General features: G+C 22.9%; 1 protein-coding gene across 2 annotated transcripts in view; it reads right to left on the bottom strand.

Moving 5' to 3' along the window:
• dally (division abnormally delayed protein) overlaps positions 1-19,851 on the bottom strand; it is a 40,139-nt gene extending 20,288 nt beyond the window's left edge. The window contains exon 1 of one of the 2 annotated variants that reach the window (XM_067286948.1): positions 19,445-19,851. In XM_067286948.1, coding sequence (XP_067143049.1) covers positions 19,445-19,634 — 190 coding nt within the window. In that variant the 5' untranslated portion in view covers positions 19,635-19,851. The remainder of the gene's footprint in view (positions 1-19,444) is intronic. The other variant, XM_067286956.1, reaches the window with a different exon arrangement.
• Positions 19,852-20,991: the final 1,140 nt, after the last annotated feature.

Here is a 20,991-nt window from a genome sequence, read left to right as displayed (position 1 = left end):
TATATTAAATGCAACTTTATTTTAACATACTGTATGTTTAATATGCTGTTTTTATGTTTATAAAACACCTATATTTTCTTCTATTTAATTTGATAATATCTTGATTTAAATAATAATAATCATTTAACATTTAATTTAAGATGTTGCATAAGATATAAATGTTTTTAATTAAAATTATTTCTACATTAAACTGATTTTATACAAAAACATAAACTAAAATGCAATCTTGACTGCTGTATTTTGGTAATATATTCCAATATTACTTTAATTAATAAAAATATTGACATGACTGAAGTTAATTGTTCCTAGAGTAAAGTTTAGAGAAGACAATATAAATATGTCCGAGTAATAGGGTTGGCAACTCTCCTGGACTTACCTGGAGACTATAAAATGTAGCAAAATTTTTTAAGCTAGATTCCTAAATTAAGACTTATTCTTTCTGTATTTACTTAACAAGATAATCAACTTTTGGGTTATATATTAAGACAGACTAAAGAACAGGCAACAGCATATTGATGAGAGTAAAAAAGTCAATATCTAGAATTTTTTTCCAGATAAGAAAAATGCCCAGAATCAACTCTTCGTGAGTTGGCAAGCCTACTCAGTAACTTATAGCATTTAGCAGATTGTGCTGAATGCCATAAATCATCTAAATCTATTAGCAATACTAAGGCATACAAGTTCTATTCACAGTCAAACATATTTTTGCTACATTCTTGATTTTTTCTTTCTTTAAAACATGCACTTGCTATAGAGTTGAATTTTTACTTTAAACGTTACTTATTAATCAGCCACTTAGTGCCACATTGATAATTAAATCAATACTAAAACTCAGATACCCCAATAATTAAAAAATGTGCAACTTAATTTTTCACAGAAAACTTACTTTTCAAATTCTTTCTTAATTGTCATTTGTAATTTTCATATCAGAAATTTCTTTAATGACAAGGCTAACAAATTTCATAGTTTTTAATTATCAGGCGGAAAAAAGTTTAAGATCTTTCAATTGTATAAAACTAATTTAAATATAAACATCTAAACCCAATAGTTATATATTAAAGCAAATGATTGCTGGATTACATTGGGCTATATAGTAGTATCGGATTATATCAGGCTTAATAATAATAATATAGCCCAATATAATCTGGCAATTGTTTGGCTCTAATTTAAATATATTAAAGAACAAATATTTTTTGTAAAGAACTGATATGTTAATTCAATTACAAATCATTTCAACAACATAATTATATAGATTATGTAGTTCTATCTTTGATAACTTGCTTAGGTTCTTTATAAAATCATACATTGTACTGTGCTGAATTGTGAGTGATACTTTAAATAATTCTCCTATTTCCATGACTTTCTTACAATCCTTTAACACATGTAATATTGAGAAATCACTAGAATTACACTAATAGCAAATAGGTAGTTAGTAAGTTAATGTATATATTTCTAATAAATAAGAAACTTTTGTTCAATTGCACTTCAGTGATTAGTGTTTTCACATTGATTCCTATAAATTTTTTATATATGGTTGAGATGAAAGGATATTTTTTCAATACCAAGGTAGGTAAGTAAATTGGCAGATTATCTTGATCTTTAGTTCTAGATTGCAATATATATTTGTTACTTGACTCAGCAACAGTGTTTCCAATCATGTATATTATTTTCAAATAAAAGATCAGTTACACCAAACAATTGCAGTATTTTATTGAATTTAGCTTGCCACAATTGATTGTTATTTAATCTCCTGTTTTGCTGTATCATTTCTTAGTGTAAAAAAATTATGTTTTCATCCTTTTAAATTTTAACCAGTAATAAAATTTTATTATTTCTTTTAGAAAGAATGTCGTGAGGCTGTATTTGGATATTTCCAAAGTATTATCAAATATTACTTCATGTGTTTCTTGCTCCTTACTGTTATCTGTATTAAAATGCTTACTTTCACATAGCCAACTGTTTAAATTTTTCACAAAAGATTTTTGTTGTTTTAGGGCAGCTTCAGCTTAACGTACACAAGTCACTGTTCCAACTGACTCATGCAAGAGTCTTGTGTACATTAAGCTGTCGTGCTAAAACAGGACAAAAATGTTTTCATGAAAAATTTAAATAGTTGGTTAGATGTATTATAATTATAAAAGTAAAGTGTCAAAAGTAAAGACTTGTCCATTGAAAAATGAGTATTAATTAATCCTTTTAATGATAATTTTACAGCTGATGTTCTTTCAACCTTGCATTGTTAACATTCATTCAGGAATTCATTTTTTTTTTTAATTTGAAATTATGATTAGTATAATTTTGTTTAAATATAGCGATCCTGTAAATTATTTTGAATCTTTTTAAGTATTCTTATATTCCTTGTGAAACAATGGCTTGAACTTAGAATACCTAAACTTGAATTACAGTGTATTTGAAATTTACATAACAGGTCAACCATCACTAATCGGGCATCATTAGGACTGTAGGGTGTCAGATTAGGGATTTTGCTGGATCAGAGTGATTGGGTTAGAATTCACTTAACCCAACAGCTAACCACTAGCCAATAATTTGACAAAAATTTTCATTTAATGTTTCTTTGTCGTTAACCAACGTACTGATTTATGGGGTATTTTAAAGGTAGGATATCATCCTACCTTTAAAATACCCCATAAATCAGTACGTTGGTTAACAACAAAGAAACATTAAATGAAAATCTTGCGAAATTATTGTACTGTATATTTTGTCATTATCATGTAAGTACCATTGTATATCACACCTAGTGCAATATTATCATGCAAAAAATAATTATTGTACATCTGGCAATGCACAGCACTACCAAATAATAGTGGCAGGATGGTGGGATGACCTGAAAAATTTGAAATTACACTACCCAAAACTGGTGCCAAATCAGTGATGTTCAACCTGTATTTAAAATACCAGTTTACACACACACATTTGAAAGTCTGGACAAACTGTAAATATGAATGAGGTCTGGTGCCAATTAGTCTGGATTTTCAACACTTAAATTTTTCAATAATTGTATATAGTGAAGTCATATTTTTATGTTGTTTTAATTTCATTTTACTGTATTTTATTTTTAGTTAATGTACATAAAACATATTAGTGGTCTTACTAATAATAAAATTAGCATCAATCCACAAATTTATTTTTAATGATTTTACTAGTGTTAATATTTCTAAAGAACTTTCCTATTATTTTTTTTTTCTTCTAAATAATTTTAACAAAAAATATATATTACATAAATACACTATAATATAATAATCTTAAAAATATTAACTAAAGAATTCGTGTTTAGCAGTGTAAAGATATTCTACGTGTTACTTCTTGTAACAAAAAAACATTACAATAAAATATTAAAAGAAAAAAAGTAAAAATCTGATTTCACAGTAGTAGTAAAACAAAGGCCCAAATATGAATAATAAAACTAATAATTCTGTACATAGGTTCAATAGAGAGAGAAATAACTTGACTTTGAAATAGCAATGGAATAATAAAGACAGACCTATAGCTTATTTAACAGTGCTAGACTGACAAGATAAGATTAAAATAAACTTAGAAAAATTAATAAAGTTGTTAAAAATTCAAGATTAGATAATCTTATAACTCTCAATTGTTTTATTTCAAGTAAAATATATCACCGTCACGTAAGATATTGATTTTTATTTTTTGTAAATGAAATTGATATTTTCAGAAGTCTTAAATCTTTATTTAAAATCTTTGAATCTCATCTACCCTTTCTATTATTTCTGTTAACATTAAATTCTATTTAGATTTAACCATATTTTAAAAAAAGTGGTTTAAAAAATAAATAATTTGCAATTTTTGATTACATAATTCATTGAAAATATAGTTTAGTTCAAAAGTTGAATTAATTCAAGTTTTAAAATTAAATTTTTGAAGTGTTTAATATTTTTATTTTTTAAAAAGATGATTGCTTAATATGGCCGAAATGTCCCAGGTCTTCATTAATTGTTGTTCTACTTTGTTAGTAGTAATAGTGTTTGTCCATTTCCAAACTAGAGTAGATAATGGAACTAGTTATTAAAATAATCACATTCAATTCCTAACTTAAATTTGTATATAAAACTAAACTGACTTTTACAAGAGAAAATATATCTTGAAACATTAACTTGTGCATAATCATTTATTCATCCTGAATTTAATATTTTAGATGCAGATATAACAAACTATATATAATATTCATTAAAATGAACTGCAGTCTCAAATTTTCCAGTTAAATTACATTACCTTCTAGAATGTCTGATCTGAAAATATTACAATTGTGTTTGGTATTAATACAGAAAAATAAATAAATAAAAGTATATATATATGTATACAAATACTTGTAAATATTTAACTATTCTAAAAAACTATTATTCTTTTTTCCATTTGTTCTTCATGTGAAGAGGATAGATATGCATTTTCATCAAAAGCACTTACAAATATAATTTTATTTTTTAGTCTATTTAAGTTAATTCAAGTGTATTAACATTTAAGAGTTATACTTTCAAATCTTAATTGTAAAGTTTGGCATGTTTTGTTATATTCTAAGTTTAAAATGTACATTTACTTTTGAATGACAATTATATAATATACAAATTAAAAACTTTGAAAATTTAACAATCATGTTTAACTAATTGTTCTTAAATTTATTTCAATTTTTCTTCTCTCATATTTTTAAAATCACAGTTTTATACATTTAGTATCAGTTTTGTTATCTAAGTTTATACATGAACCTAAATATATTTATTCGTATATTTAAAAAAAAATATAGCAGAGAATGCGCTTTATAAAATCTTTGATACAAACTAAACAAGTTTGCCAGTTAAAATAGGGCAGTTATTGATACATGTGTTTAAAATTAACCTAATTCGGTACGGAAAAATTGTGCTTTTTTTTAAATTATAAATTCAGTTATTTTTAGAAACCATTTTTTTTTTAATAAGAAAATTATATTTAAATATTAAGTAAACATTTTTATTTAAAGTAAAATGTAGACAAAAATCAAAAATACTGTACAAGCAGAATAAAATGATCACATACAATTTAAAGCAATTTATATAAAAATAAACCACCACAAAAGATTTATATATACTGTATATAGAAGCAGCAGCTTTGCTTTAAAATTATTTTAAGACATACACTGTTCTAAAATGGAATATATTTACTGTATAATGCTCTAAGTGGGTGTATATAATTGAAAAGATTTGTGATTTTGTTAAATGACCATACTACCACCTACAAACATTTATAAAAGAATCTAGAAAAATAGCAAAAAATACAAAAATGACTAGTATACAACCATTATTGTATTAAATTATATGTAATGTAAAAGTATGAATAATTATGTATTTAATTTTTACATAAGCAATAAAAATACATTTCAAACAAAAAGAAATCAAATTAGAAGTTTTTTTTTTCTACAGGAGAATCTCACTAATTAACAAACAACGCTGATATGTTAAAATTCTAAAACAAATATTCCAATTAAATCATATTAATAATAGAAAGATATGAATTCATAAAAACTTATACTATTACACAAAAACATTACAAATACTAGTCGTTTTATAACTGACCGATCTAACCGTGATCATGTCAAAAGTTAATTAACATATAATCATAAAAGAAACTAAAAGAAACTGAAAAATGATGGCAAAAAACTTAAATTAAGAGGAAATATCACATGAAGCTAATATAAAACAAAATTTTCTAGTAAGCGATACTTTATATCTATGTCTGTCGTTCTGACATTATGAATTATATTAATTCTTCATGTTTAGCAACTTAATGTTATATGCTTTTCTGAAAATAACTAGCAATATTTTAGTAAATTTTAATTATTATTTACATTCATTTAGATTTTTTAAAAACTATTTCTTCACTATAAAACACAAATAACAGAATACCTAATAAGAAATCTGACAAGATAAATATTAATAAAATGTTCAAATTTTCTAACATCTTGTCTTTTCCATTTTGTGATTACTACACTAGTTTTTCTTCCAAATTGAATTGTCCAGGCCTTCACTTAAAATCACTTCGTTGCCGTGATAAATACTCCTAATTAATTTTCTGATGTGTCATATAAAAACAAATTAAATATTAATATGAAAGTTTTTTGTAACAAAAATCTCCTTCAGATAATACTAATATTTATAAGAATTATTAGAACCAATGTATATTTATAAATACAAATACGGTTAATTTATATACTCACAGATACTAAAAATCTTTAATACTTCAATAATAATTAAATTTTTTATAAAATATATATGTTATCTGAAAGCATATTTTTGATAAAACTTTAACTTTTTTTAGGAAATGATTTATAACATTTTATTTTGTTTTGTAATATAAAATGTAACTTAACTAAATAAAGGCAAGAGATTACTAAAAGATAAAATAATCATAAAAATTTACTTCTTTATTCTCTTGCATTGTTGTAGAATCCATAATATTTTAATGCCTTTGATAAGAACAAACAGTAAACTTTCTTCTGATTAAAAAAATTATCTTGGATATTATAATGTGACTCATCTCTACCTCTAGAAACTGATTAATTATTTAAATAAATATATTATGTACTCATTCATCAAGAAACAATCAAGTAAAACGATAAAAATTCAAAATCTGAAGAGTATTTTAAAAATAAAAATTAATATGATGTATATTTAAATCAAATATTAACATCTTTAAAAACAATGTTTATTAACTCTAAATCAGTAGTCTTCAACCTTTTAATATCTATCGATATGCCATGCCTGAATATTTATGTTTGCAGAATCCTAAGCAATTAAATTTAAAGAAATAAAGAACATGATAAAAACTTCAATACTGTTTTTCATCCTAAGCAATAACACTTCTTATAGTTAGAAAAACCAGTTTGAAAAATTTATTTCAATATTCCTTTGCCACTATCAAATTTCAGGATGATAATTTTCAAAATTTTATAAGTTAAGACATCAGTCAAGATCCATATTATAATATTACAATAATATAATTATTATATAAATATCCAGAATTAAATTTTTCTTCATAAACTGTAACAAAACAAATTCAAAATTAGAAGATAGTTCTATTATTTCATGTATTACAGATAGTACATAATACTTAAGCAAAAAATTTAATTACGTTTATGATAACACTACAGTTTTTTCATTGTCCCCATAAAATAATTTTATAAGCAAACTATTCACAAAGTTAGTAATTGAAAGTTACACAGAAAGAAAAGTTATATAATATTGATCCTATCTTCTAGATAGATAATCTAATTTATCCAAAAAGTACTTGCTCTAGTAAAAAAGTGTATTATCTTTAACACTAGTTGAATGTGACTTCTAACTTGTGAAAGACTTAATTAGAAGAAAAAGTGATTTCATTAAATTTAATTTGAACCTAAACTTGTTCTTCCATTTACTAATTATTATTATATTAAGATCTAATATGAAGTTTAGTATTAAATCTCAAGTCTATAAATACATATACATTAGACAAAATAAGGTCTTTATTGCATTAGACAAAATTATTAACAACTATAAATAACACAACTGAAATTTTAACATTGATATTAATACAAACTGATATATTAATAATAAAATGGTTTTAGATTTTGTTACTTCAAATAATTTCTTATTAAAACTCTCAACTTCTCTATCATTTTATGCAAAAAACAATTTAAATTATAATTCTAATATTCTAGTCTGGGTCTCTTATATTGTAACAACTTTTACTTCACACACATGCTATTACCAATATCGTCACCTGCTAGTTTCATAAACTATAATCTATTACTTTTGACTGTTCCATAATTTTCTACAGTCAATAAAACAACTGAAATGCCAAAAGTACTCATATTAGACTATGAAACGACTATATATCAAAAGTAAAATGTTTTTTAGATTTTACGATCTTACAAAATTTGAATTTATATATTTGTACACAAAATGGCTTATAATGTATTAAAAAACTGTTCATTAATACATTACATATTTTTATAAGAACTTAATTTAGATCAATTGATAGAATCTAAGCCTTAAAAAAAAAATATGGAAAGAGTTTCCATTCTTTCCAGAGATACAATCAAAAGTGAAAAGCCTCAGTAAATAATTGCTGAACTGTTCGAGAATTTTGAACTTTTCAGCAAATTAAACTTCTATAATAGTACATTCCCCTGCTTTATTCGGAGAGACATTTTCCTAATACTGTTCTTTACACTCTGAAAATGCTCGATGTGTAAAGAACAGTATTAGAAAAATCTCTCCAACTAAAGCAGTGGAATGTACTACAAGAATCAGAGTCATTAAAAGTTTTTTGAATAAACTTCTACAATTCTTAGTTTAAAAAAAAAATTAATAATAATAATCTCAAGAAAATTTATTTCACAACAAAACAGAAGCTTAACTTTAAAGAAAAATTTAAAAACAGAAATATGAAACACTAAATTGATTTTTTTACAAGAATTATTTAGGAGTTTAAAAATGATGTATAGTTTGTCCTCAATTAACTTATAAAAATTTAATTATAATTATAGTTTACGGTTGTAATAGAAATAATTTATTCAATAATTTAGGTTAGCTAAATTTTTTAAGTTTTTAATATTCTTTACAATTTTTTTTTTTTCAAAATAATTTAGCTATTGAATTAAATTCTTCACATCTAAAACATTTTATATTCATTACAATGTCAATGTTTCTCAAACAAAGAAAACAGCAATAGTTCCACCTGCCAATAGAAGGAAAATTTTTATATGAAGTTTAATAGTTTGGGTTCACTGACACAAGTTGACATCTGGGATAGCAGAATCAAAACAAAATAAATGCATTTAAGAAAATTTTATATAAAACTAATTCATCAATAAACTACTTTATTATAAAATATTAGATTTTCAATATAAGAATAGTATTTAAAACAGATATTACGATGTAAATTAAAAAATAAATGGGCCTACCTTACATTAAAAAATTAAAAACTTTATACAAATATATTTTATAAACTTTTCAAAATTAACTAATTTCATTCAACAAACTACACAATATTGTATAGTTAAGTCTCTCAAACGTAATAAGGCCATCAAAATAGCAATTTAACTAGAACAGGATGTCTCAATAATTTCAAATCATGAAATTAATATAACAATTAACTATATGCTATTATACTGATATTTGTATATTATAATTGTAAATTTCTGAATTATTTACTAAAATATATTATTCTCTAAGAATATAAATTTTTTTAACATTATATTAATTCAAAATTCTAAAAAAAATGCTAATTTATTGGATTATTTTCTATTGCAATTAAGCTAATAATAAATCCATATTAAAACCTTTGGCAAAAAGAATGGAACTCTAGTCAAATTACTTTTTATTTAATAAATCATTTTTCTATTTTAAAATGAAAATCTTTTAAGTTTTTCTTCAAAAAATAATTACTAAAAAAAATCAATGGAGGAAGATATTTGTAATAATCTATCAGGAAAATTTGAGTGGAGGAAAATACTTTACATTATAATTTAAACAATTATGTAGAAACAATATCAATATAATTTTATTTTGAGAAATCACTTCACATTTAAAAATTTTTAAAGGCAAAATGACTTTAAATTTGTTTTCATTAATGAAATTTTCTGGTGTAAAAAAAGAATATAACAAACTTTAATTTCTTTAAACTGAATCTACTGATTATTATTTATGAGAAAGGCGTTATTGTTAATTACATAAAAATTGCATTATTAACTGAAGTACATATTATGACTTGAATTAAGGTTGACAACTTATTAACTACAAACAGCACCAAGTATATTTGTATCATTCTTTAAAGGATAAAGCAAACAACTTTAGTTTGTTGATTTCCATTACTAAACTCGTCCTTTACAAAATAAAAACTTAAATGCATGGATTAAAAAAATATGATGTTATATTAACATTTTTTTCTTGACAATATAAAAATAATTTAGTTAGAATCTTTTTCTATGAACATAGTAAAACGAATTTTCATTAGTAAATCGCAAACTGCCAACACAGAATGAATACACGAATTCATTCGAATCTCATTAAATACATTAAAATGATTCGGTCTAGCAACTCACTATTTTATTACTCAAGTTAAAAAGTTTCACATACTCAGTAAATAACATGAAAATTTTTATTCAATTTTATATTAAAAATTGTTCTTTGATACCTATGTAAGTACAATAAAACTATACAAATTTTTATAACAAAATTCTTCAAAAATGTTACTAACATTAGTACATTAGATGATATGCATTTGTTCTATTGATTATTTTATATAATAATAATAATAATATCGGATAATCATTAAACATGATTCAGCATTACACAATCATTTTATAAGCTTAATTAAAGAAATAAAAAGTCATCAATATCATTCCAGGCTATATACAACCTACCTCATTAAAATATCTAATTAGTTAGGTATACCCAAATTAATGCAACGTTTCAAACATTTTATAAAATTTAAAATTTTGGATTGACAACTTTTGCCTGAATTTCTCTTTGTTCTATCAAATTAAATACAAAAAGGTGTTTCCAAATGGATGACTTTGGACTCAGTGATAAATTCAGTTTCAATTCATTAGAATGCATAATTCAAATAACTAAACACTAGCACTTTTATCAATACAACTTTTCGTTTTCATATTTTTCATAATTTGTATTCTGAAAATGAAGTATACAAAAATATTCAATATTAGAAAATTGAACTTCTTGAACTGATAGCAATCACTTCAAGAAATCAAATATTTGAATTATAAGAATTTAATATAAAATTAACATTCTTACACAGTTAAGAGCTGTTATAACAGTATCAAGCTGCACATATGATATCGTGTTTCGTTACTATTGCTATAACAATATAGGAAACATTATCTATTGTTATTATTTCTGTTTTAATATAAACAAGTAAATCATTTAACAGAAAAAACAATATTGAATAAGACAAACTAAAATATCTTAAAAAAAATGTTTTTCACTTCCATTAAAAAGTTTATTTTATTATATTTAATAACAAAATGTATTTTTTGAAATTATGTAATACTAGTGAAAGATTTGATCAGTTCTAAAATGATTCATATATCTATGATTTCAATTACAGCTGCTTATTTCTCAGTGAAACTAATCAATAGAGTAAATGCTCTTTGTCTTTCAGAATATCTCTGTTTCTGAAAAAACTTTTAAAAGTACATGATACATTTATCAAAGAGCTATTTTTTAAATAAATCTTTTTAAAATAATTAATTTTATTAGAATATGATATATCATCGGCATAACCATTAAAATCTTTCTAATAAATCTTTTCATATAACAAAAATTTTAATTTTAATTCATTATTTAAATTTTAAAAAAAGCAGACATTTATATTTCAACTGCTAGAAATAAATTATAAAACAAATTAAATTAATAGAATAAAAGATTAATAATATATACTAAATTATCAAAATAACTTAGTTAAAATTAACTACTGGTATATTATCTACTTTAATATTTGTAAAAAAACTACTATATTTTTTTTATTTCATTCTATTATTTAATATCTTATTTTTATGTTTTATCCAATACGAAAAAAGGTTCTGAAAAATTACGATATTAAAATTATCGACATTTTTAAGCTAGAGCTATCCCGAGTTTTGTATTTTGTTTTAAGATGTACACAAACGATTAATTTGGCTTTAATAAAGTATCATTTTAGACTACGATTAAATTTAAACATCTTAAAGTTATTTAATACTAAAAAGTAAAATATTTTTTAAAATTAATTTTTATTGAAGTCTATTAAAAATGAAATAAATAAAATTAGGAATAAAAATTTATCTCAAATATCATACTTTACAAACCAACTATTACTCAAAAATATTTCTATAAAATTAGTTAATTTTAAAATATGGCTTACATGATACAACTGTATGGTTAGCTTAAAAGTATGCAGTCTTATGTTCTATGATGTATAAATATTTTAATTGTATACACACACACACTGAATTTTAATTTATTGAGTATATAATACAAGTTACTTATAATATTAGAATGAATAACTATAGATCTATTTTTATAGCACCATAGCCAGAGTTTAAAAATACAAGAAACAGTTGTATAACCTTGTACAGTCAACTCTCAAAGATCCAGACATGTTGGGGACATACATCCAGAATGTCTGGATTTTAGAGTCATTGATCTTTTACGCATTCCAAATGCCCATTTATTTTATGACTATTATAATTATTATTAATTATAAATAAATACATTAATTTAATAAATTAATCCAAGATTTTTAGATTAATTACAAAAATTGAAACAAAACATCAGAATTTGATCCATTGACAAATTTTGAAAAATTTTTTTGATTTCTTTGTGGCCAGAAATGAAATGTCGATCTTTCTGGATTTTAACATACAAATCTATTTTTACAATTTTACTTTCTGCCTTAACTTCTTAATGCATTTTATATTAATGTTTATTATTGTATAACTTCTAAATTGATAATTTCAAATAGAAAAAAAAATAAATTACTTCAGCTCTATTAAATTAAAAAAAACTTACAGAAGTGAATGATATGTCTGACTTGCCAAAAAGTCATTACTAAAAAGCTTCTTTTAATATAAAGATTTATCATCAAAGCAAAATTACATTTTGTATAATTTTTTTAGAGTTCCTAAAAATAAAAATACAATTATTTCAACTAGAACTATTTTCTCACTGTAGTTAAAAATATATAAATCATCCAATTCTAAACAGTAATATCAAAAACTTTTAAAAAATATTTTCATCAAGTACAAAAATAAAAGTAACTATCACGAAAAGTTTTAATTTATTAAATAAAAAAAACACATCTTGATATTCTCAAATAATTAAGTGAAACCAAATAATTGCATCAAAATGCAATTATTTTAGTAAAACTAAAATTTCTGTACTTACAACTTAATAATTCCTTTGAATTCGGCTCAATTAAAATCTATATAACTTCAGGCTGTTTTACCAAGTTAAAAACAACTGTTTTTAGACTTTATTTATAAATAATTTGATTAATAAACCATTATATATTTACCTAAATTTGTTTTAATATGAAAGAAAAACTTTTTAAATGTGATGCTAAATAATATTTAAATTTGTTGGATTTCCTTAAATCCAATTATCCTTCACTGATGCAGAGCATAAATAGCCTGACAAAAATCAGAATTCGGAATGAAAATTCTGATCTTATAAATTTGATTTCTAAAAGGTCATGTCTGATAACTGATAATGATTACACATACGTATGTTATTAATTGTCCATTATAATAAATCTCAAATAGTTTATACTTTATCAAATTATCTATTGTTCCATACTATCAAAATTTAATTATTCTAATGTAAGCTTATTAAAAAATTAGATAATTCCAATGAAAGGATTATTAATCACTAAAACAATTAGCTTATTTTCGATAAAACTAAATAACTCAACACTTTTTATATACGTAATTTGTTATTTTTTCCTAACCTAAAATATTCTATACAAGCTGGAGTTGTGGTGTTTGGTAAATGTTTCCAGTTTCTAAGCTGTTTTATTCACTGTTACAAGCAATTAATTTTGTAAAAACATTCTTATATAAAATTTCTTTTAATCAATTAAAATTATAATATATGAATATTTTTTTTTTATATATATTAATGAACACACGAGCTTAAATACTTTTGAAATTTCAAAATGAAAACTCAAATCTGTAGTAATTTTTATCCAAAATAAGGATTTAAGTTGGTGAAAGAGAAGGGAAAAAAACCCATATCCAAAAAGATAAGAAGCTAAGAAACATTTTCGATACATTTCTAAATCTATATAAAACACAGTTAATAAATAATAAGGATAGACAGTGCTAAGTAATAAAAATAAGCTGAAACTATAATAGTAAGTTCAGATAAACACAAGAGTGAAAATTACAGTTACAATCACTAGATTATACTAGAATTTAAGATTAATTTATATGAAACTTCAAATCAACTATTAGTTAATAAATTAACTTAAAAAAGAAACTCATAAATCATATTTGATAATAAATAGCTAATCTCTTATCCTCTAAAAAATTTAAATCAATAAATAAAACAAGAGTAACATAATTAAGTAATTTGGATCTAATTTGTTTAAATTAATTTTAATTCACAAATTTAAAACAACTCTGTAAAAAGTACAGATATATTTTTAATCAATATTTTTATCCAATTGTCTATCAAAATCTGTTCAACCACTTTGACAAAGTGCATCGGACCAATAATAATGTGCACTTTCATACTGATGCCAAAATGCAAAAATTTATTGATCTAATATTTTCTAGTTGTTTTTTCAATGACATATTTATGATAAAAGATAGATCATTGGTGAATATTTATTTTTACGGTTCTGGAAATGCAAAGGTGTATTTAACGTCAGAATTCTGTTTTAAATTGAACGGAACATGCATTGTGATAAATTATTAGAATAAATTTGTGTATATCAAATTGTAATATATAAAAATAAATAGTTATTTTGATCATACATTATGTTTATTATTCAACTTACTAAAAAATATTAAAGTCTTAGATTAAAATAAAAAAAAGCAGATGTTTTACATATAAGCATGTATTTTATATAATTTATACTACAAAAAGTTAATAAATAAACTAAGCTAAAATAAATAATATTTCTTCATTTTTACATAATTTTTTCAACAAACAAAAACTAAAAGAAGTCAAGTGATACCAGTTCAAGCATCCACCAGATAACACTAGATTATAAACAACAAAACAAGATATTTTCCTTTTGATTTGGTACCAGAGCATAATCTTATCTTTTCTGATGTCATAAAAACTCTCTTTTTCACATTTATCTTAAAATATCAAAAATATTTCAAGTTGAAAATAAAATATTAGTTTCATTTTTAAACGATTAGACATTTGTATATTTAATATCCTTTTTGCATGATTCACGATGATTTTGTAAATGAGATAATCAGCTTTCCTTCTCTTAAGTATATAATTATGATTATTGATATAATCTTTTGTATCTTGATATGAATTCAAATATTTAAAAGAAAAAATGGAAGTTTCATTTTAATAATTTGATTTTGGTTATATCAATTCAAATTTCTTTTAAATTAAAATCTAAATATTTATCACAGTCCAAAATAAACTAATTGTATAACTAAATGCTAATAACTAGAAAACGTTAAAGTAATAAGGCTAAAGATAAAATTAATATTTACTTATTCTAAAGGATATATCACATTATGCTACCAATTCTAATTTTACGACGAAAAATGTAAAACGTAATCAAAATAAAGTTATCAGGCTGTTTTAGTTTTCTCTTAACACTGACTTTTCTAAAAGCTATGAAAATAAATAACACTTTTTAACTCTTGGATAGAAATTTTAAAATCATTTTAGAATTACTCATGGAATTTAATAATTACTAAGTTTATACAACTATAAAATAAAATTCTGTAAAAATTAACGGAAATTATTATTATAATCTATTTAATAATAATAGTAATAATTTTATAATAATTAAAGAAATAAACTGATATATAAATCTGACGTAATAAAATTTATTCGAATGAGTCAGTTTCCTGGCATGAACTAGTTAGCATAATTAAAACTTCTGAGAAAAAATTATATCCTCATCACAAACTTGACGTTTTATCAATGTTTCCAGGTTTTTTTTTTATTCAATATAATTTAAATTATGTGATTATTTAAAAATTAATACTTTCACACATTGGATAAATATTTTGCACAAAATAAAAAAACCTGCTATTTGAAAAATGTGTTAAATCATCATATTTATAGTTTTTTTGATGTTATTTTTTAAAATTTAATGCTAGCAAAACATTGTTATAAATAATTCATTCTGAAGTAGAATTATATTTAAATAACAATAAGAACAAAACTTTTGATTTTAAAATTAACAATTTTTTTTTTAAATTTTCATAAATTCAAATATTTACTTAATATAATTGAAAAATTCTGATTAAATAATTTCAAATATACATAAAATATTCAACAAGGTAATACCAACAGCTCAAAAATAGAAAATAATAATAATAAAAAAAAAGGTTAATAAGAAACTTAATAAAAGTCATTTTTCTTTTCAATATTTTTTTAAATGATACTTAATTTTATAAAGAAAATAAAGTAATTTAAAACTGCATTAAAATTCTTTTTCGTCTTTCGTTATTGCAGTTTGAGAAATTCGAGGGACACAGTGAAGGTAATGTTAAGCTTAGTGACAATGATAGGAATGACAGAAATGTGTAGTTTATTCAAACAGAAAAGTAAAGGAAAGAGGGAGGGAGAGATTCAAACAAGGTGAACTAAAGGTAGAGAAGAAAAATACCATTTTTCACTGATTGCTAAGCTAAATTAAATTCATTTTAAAGTAAAAAATATGAAATAAATATGTTTTGAATGTTTTCATCAATCATATTGATAAATTACATATTTTATAATAAAGAAATTATAAAACTAAATTAGTTACAAAAAATAATATTTAGAAAATTTTTTATGAACTTATCTTTAGGGTTAAAGTCCTATAGTTACCTTATGAAAGTTCTTTTTTTTTTTTGGAATCATCATAAAAATAAAATCTAATCTATCAGATAATAAATTCTGATTTCTATAATCAAACGTTCAACTTTTTCTGATTCACCTTAAATTGCACAAAAATATTCTAGACAAATTCAACTGAGTACCAAAATAATCCCTTTAAATTCTGGAAATTATGTAACAAGTGTGATATTTTTAAAGTTGCCACAATATATTAAACTGTGGAAAGTACCTGAATTTTTAGCAACGTTTAGCTGATCATAAATCTTTTAAATTACTTTAAAAATGCATAAATTTATTCAGAAAATTAATTACTTTTTCTTAATGCAAATTAAAATTAGCAAGCTATTGATTACACAACTTCAAGTTTAACTGCAAGTTATTTCAAAATAAACTTTAAAACTTAGTTTTTAAATTTTTATAAAGAATTTGTGTTATTCATTAAATGTTATCTTAGTAGCCCGAAGATTAATTTACTCAAAATACTTGAGTTTGTTTTAAAGATTATTTTAATAAATTATTTAAAAGCTCACACAGATATTATTCTAAATGATTCAAAAGAAATTTATCTTAAGTTACTTCATAATATATTTATACACAGCCTAATTACTCTATTAAATAACAAATAATGAACATTTCAATTAGGTAAAATTTACAATAGAGTCTAAAATTAATATTAAAGAAACTAAAATATTATTTCATTAAATAAATTCAAAATGATGAAACCTTCATAAAAGAAATATAAAATAATAATAAAAACAATTACAAATAAAGAAAACATTAATCAAAATAAATTTAATAATGTTCATCAAAAGTCTAACATCCTTTATATCTTAATAACTTTATACAAAGTAGACAAAATAGAAATAGCAGTCAATGCCATCTAAGCAATAATTCTCTTATTTTAATTACTTTCAGCTATTGCCCTTCAGTGTGACCTTGAACAACTGCATTGCATTATCTAACCTCATAACACACATACTTTTACCTTTTAATTTTATGCAATTAATATTAAAAATTTCAATAATATAATCTATAAACTTATAAATTGGTTAAAATAATTAATCCATCGTGAAGCCGTACGACACTACGAACTCTTCTAATTAAAAGTTTCCAACCCCTATCCGACTGACTTAATTCAAATTACATCATACCAAATGCTAAATAAAAATCTCCAAGCATATATAAATAGTAGTAAATGTTTTCTCCTTATTTAATGACTATTAATTATGACAAATATATAATTTAAGAGTTAATATAAAATAATAAAAAGCAACTATTAACTAATTAATTTTACTACTACTGTATTAACAAATAATAAATTAAATCATAATTCTAATTTATTATACAATTTTTATTATATTACTAGTCATCAGCAGACTAAAGTATTAAATTTGAAAATTGTAGATGTCGGATGAAAAATAATTAAAATTACTATTATTTTTTTTTTTATAAATAAAATATTTAAGTTTACAATCAACCAATACATAATTTTTTTTCTTCAATCTGAAGAAATTTTTTCTTAAAAAATAAATAAAAAAAATGCCAGCCTTCCTACTACGTTAAAAGAAAATGTCAGAGTAGTCTAACTGGCTAGGCAACATCCAAAAATTTTCTATTGAACATCTTGCACAACTCACTTGAAAAAGGATCATCTGTTTCTACTTGGTAAATATGGTCAAACATTCCAATCTTGAACAACAAAATTTTAAATTTTATAACATGTTGAATTATATTCTAAATTCTTTTTTAAGAAAATTGACACTATTTAAATAATTACACATATATATACATTTTCAATGCCTATTTATATATGTAATATATATATATATACTTGTACTTTCTTAAGTTTATATCAAAAATAGATAATGAAAAAATATTGAAACAAATCAATATCAATGAAAATCTGCTTAATAACTCTCGGTAAAGCTCGAACGAAAGGCAGGAATCTAAAATATGCGACTCGTCCAAATTATCCGAATATCAATTTTAACAAAATCAAATCAATTTTTTATAAATATAAAAAATTGATTTGATTGACAATCAAATTATATTGTAGTAACAACAATTTAAAGTACTTAAATACTAAACAGGCATGTCAAGCTTCTATAATGTAATAAAGGTAATTAATTTTTTACAATAATGCTGCAGAAGTTGTAAGAACTAATTTATAAATTGAATTAAAAGATCATTGACAAACAACTATTATAAAAGTCTTTTTTCAATTGTAAACAAGTATACAAAACCGTATAGATTTTTCACTTTCGTACAATATTCGATTACATTTTTAAACAAAAACTTCATATTTTCTGTAAATAAAATCAAAAAAAAAAGTTTTTAGATTTCCTACAAGTGATAATTATCAAATATAGGTTTGCCCATCGCACTCAAATTATTACACAGAATGAAAAATCATAATTCTGATTTATCGAGGAGACATTGCAATATCAATTGCCCGAGGGTCGTCCCAGATTAAATAGAACAACGGGAGATAAATCGAGTTTTGTAAAACACCGAAAAATGTTAATTGATCCCACTTTTAATTACAAAAGAAGACAATTACAACTTTATAGGTTTTCATTTAATATATGAAATTAAGTATCATTTCCTGTTATAAAAGTTTTTCTTAGAATTTCTTTTTCTGTTTTAAAGGTTTAATTAATTCATAGCCTTAATACACAATCTTTTATATATATATATTTATATTTAAGAAGGTTAGAGTTCAATCAAATTCATGTGTTAAAATAAATATATGAATTTTATAAAATATAAAATTAGAGAAAAGAAAGAGAAAAAGTGATAATGATTAGTCTATGGACTAGACCCATAACAAATTGATTGGGGACAGTGCAAAAGCAATTCATCTCAAATATTACCTTTGATTTGCTGATCTGGAACTAGGTCGGAACTTCCTATATGTTTCATTACAAACAACTGCCTTACTTCTGTGCATAAATCCTTATTGTAATTGAGGACCGTTGTCAGATTTGTAAATTCTGCCGTATTGTTACTATGTGAAGTATTTTGTGCAGACGTACCCAACTCATACCAAACAAATAAAAACATATTATAGCTGTTCTAAAAGCCATTCTTTTCGATTAATTCAGTCTTAATTAAGTCTTATAAAGTTAACTAAACAATACAGAAACCTCTTAATAACGTTCTCGACGGGAAAAAATGCTACGATGAACCACACCGCCGCATCACACCTCACATTAACTTTCGTCTCTCCCACATCCTAATCAGTCCTAATCCGATCACGATCACATTCTCCCAAAGACGTCACCATCTTCGCAGCGAATGGTTTCGGTGTATTCGCTTCTCTCATTGGTCAAAATTTATTTTATCATTTTACTAACTTTAACGTTTATAATATTTATTTAGTAAATATTCTTATTTATTTTTATACATTAATAAATTTTTAAATATTAATAATAAACTATTTTAAATTTTTCTTAAAAATTAATAACAGCCAATAAAACATATTTGACCTAAGGCTGTTTTTTTTGTTTTTAAAATGTTATTTTTAAAGTTACTAAACAACTGTTTAATATTTATTTATTATTTATTATTATTATGTTAAACTTTCAAATTATCTACGCTTTATTTCGTTTATGTTAAAATAAAAATACGAAATATTAGAAATCGTTTGGTCAATTTTGAGATCCTTTATTTCTATTGGTTAAAAATATTTTAAAAATTTATAAATTATAACAGCTTAAAAACATATTAATGTATAAAATTAATACGATATTTGATAAGAAACTTAATAATAAAAGTTATAAATTGTTTTATTCGTTATATTATAATATTTTATTAAATAAATTATATATATTCAATTTAATGGAGAACAATTATTTTTTTCAATTTCACTTTTGTGAATATAAATATTAATTTTATATTTTTAAATTATAAACTGTTAAACTTGACTGTTTGGTTTTATTTGTTACGTGTTCTTCCTTGTGACAAAACAATATAAAATGACGTAAGACGCATTCCGTCAACTGTTTTTTGTGTGTTTTCGAAGGCATTTATAGCGATCCAGTTTTTTTTATATTATTAATTATTTAATTTTATAAATTAATCATGCCGTAATTTGAAAGAAAAATAATAATTATTCATAAACTGGTTACCGTGATATTGTGTTCTAAATTTTAAAACTTTTTCTGCTTAACACAATTTTTATGAGGAAAAATTTTAATAGCTTTTCTCTCTAAATCTATTTAAATTTATATGCTGAATCATCGAAAACTTGGCATTTGTGTGTTGTTTTAAATTTATCAAGAACAGTGGTTTATAAGACGCGATAATTGTTTCACAGTACAGTTTAATCGGATACAAAATGGGAGCGGGAAGCGATAACAAGTGTAAATTTCAAATTTCCGATTGGAAAATTTTATCTGCAAATTATTTTATACACAAA

This window comes from Centruroides vittatus, unplaced genomic scaffold (genome assembly GCF_030686945.1).
Source record: "Centruroides vittatus isolate TY-2023 unplaced genomic scaffold, ASM3068694v2 contig_1276, whole genome shotgun sequence".
NCBI classification, from domain to species: Eukaryota; Metazoa; Arthropoda; class Arachnida; order Scorpiones; family Buthidae; genus Centruroides; species Centruroides vittatus.
Note: the sequence above shows the minus strand (reverse complement) of the source record. Positions and strands in the feature narration are given on the sequence as shown.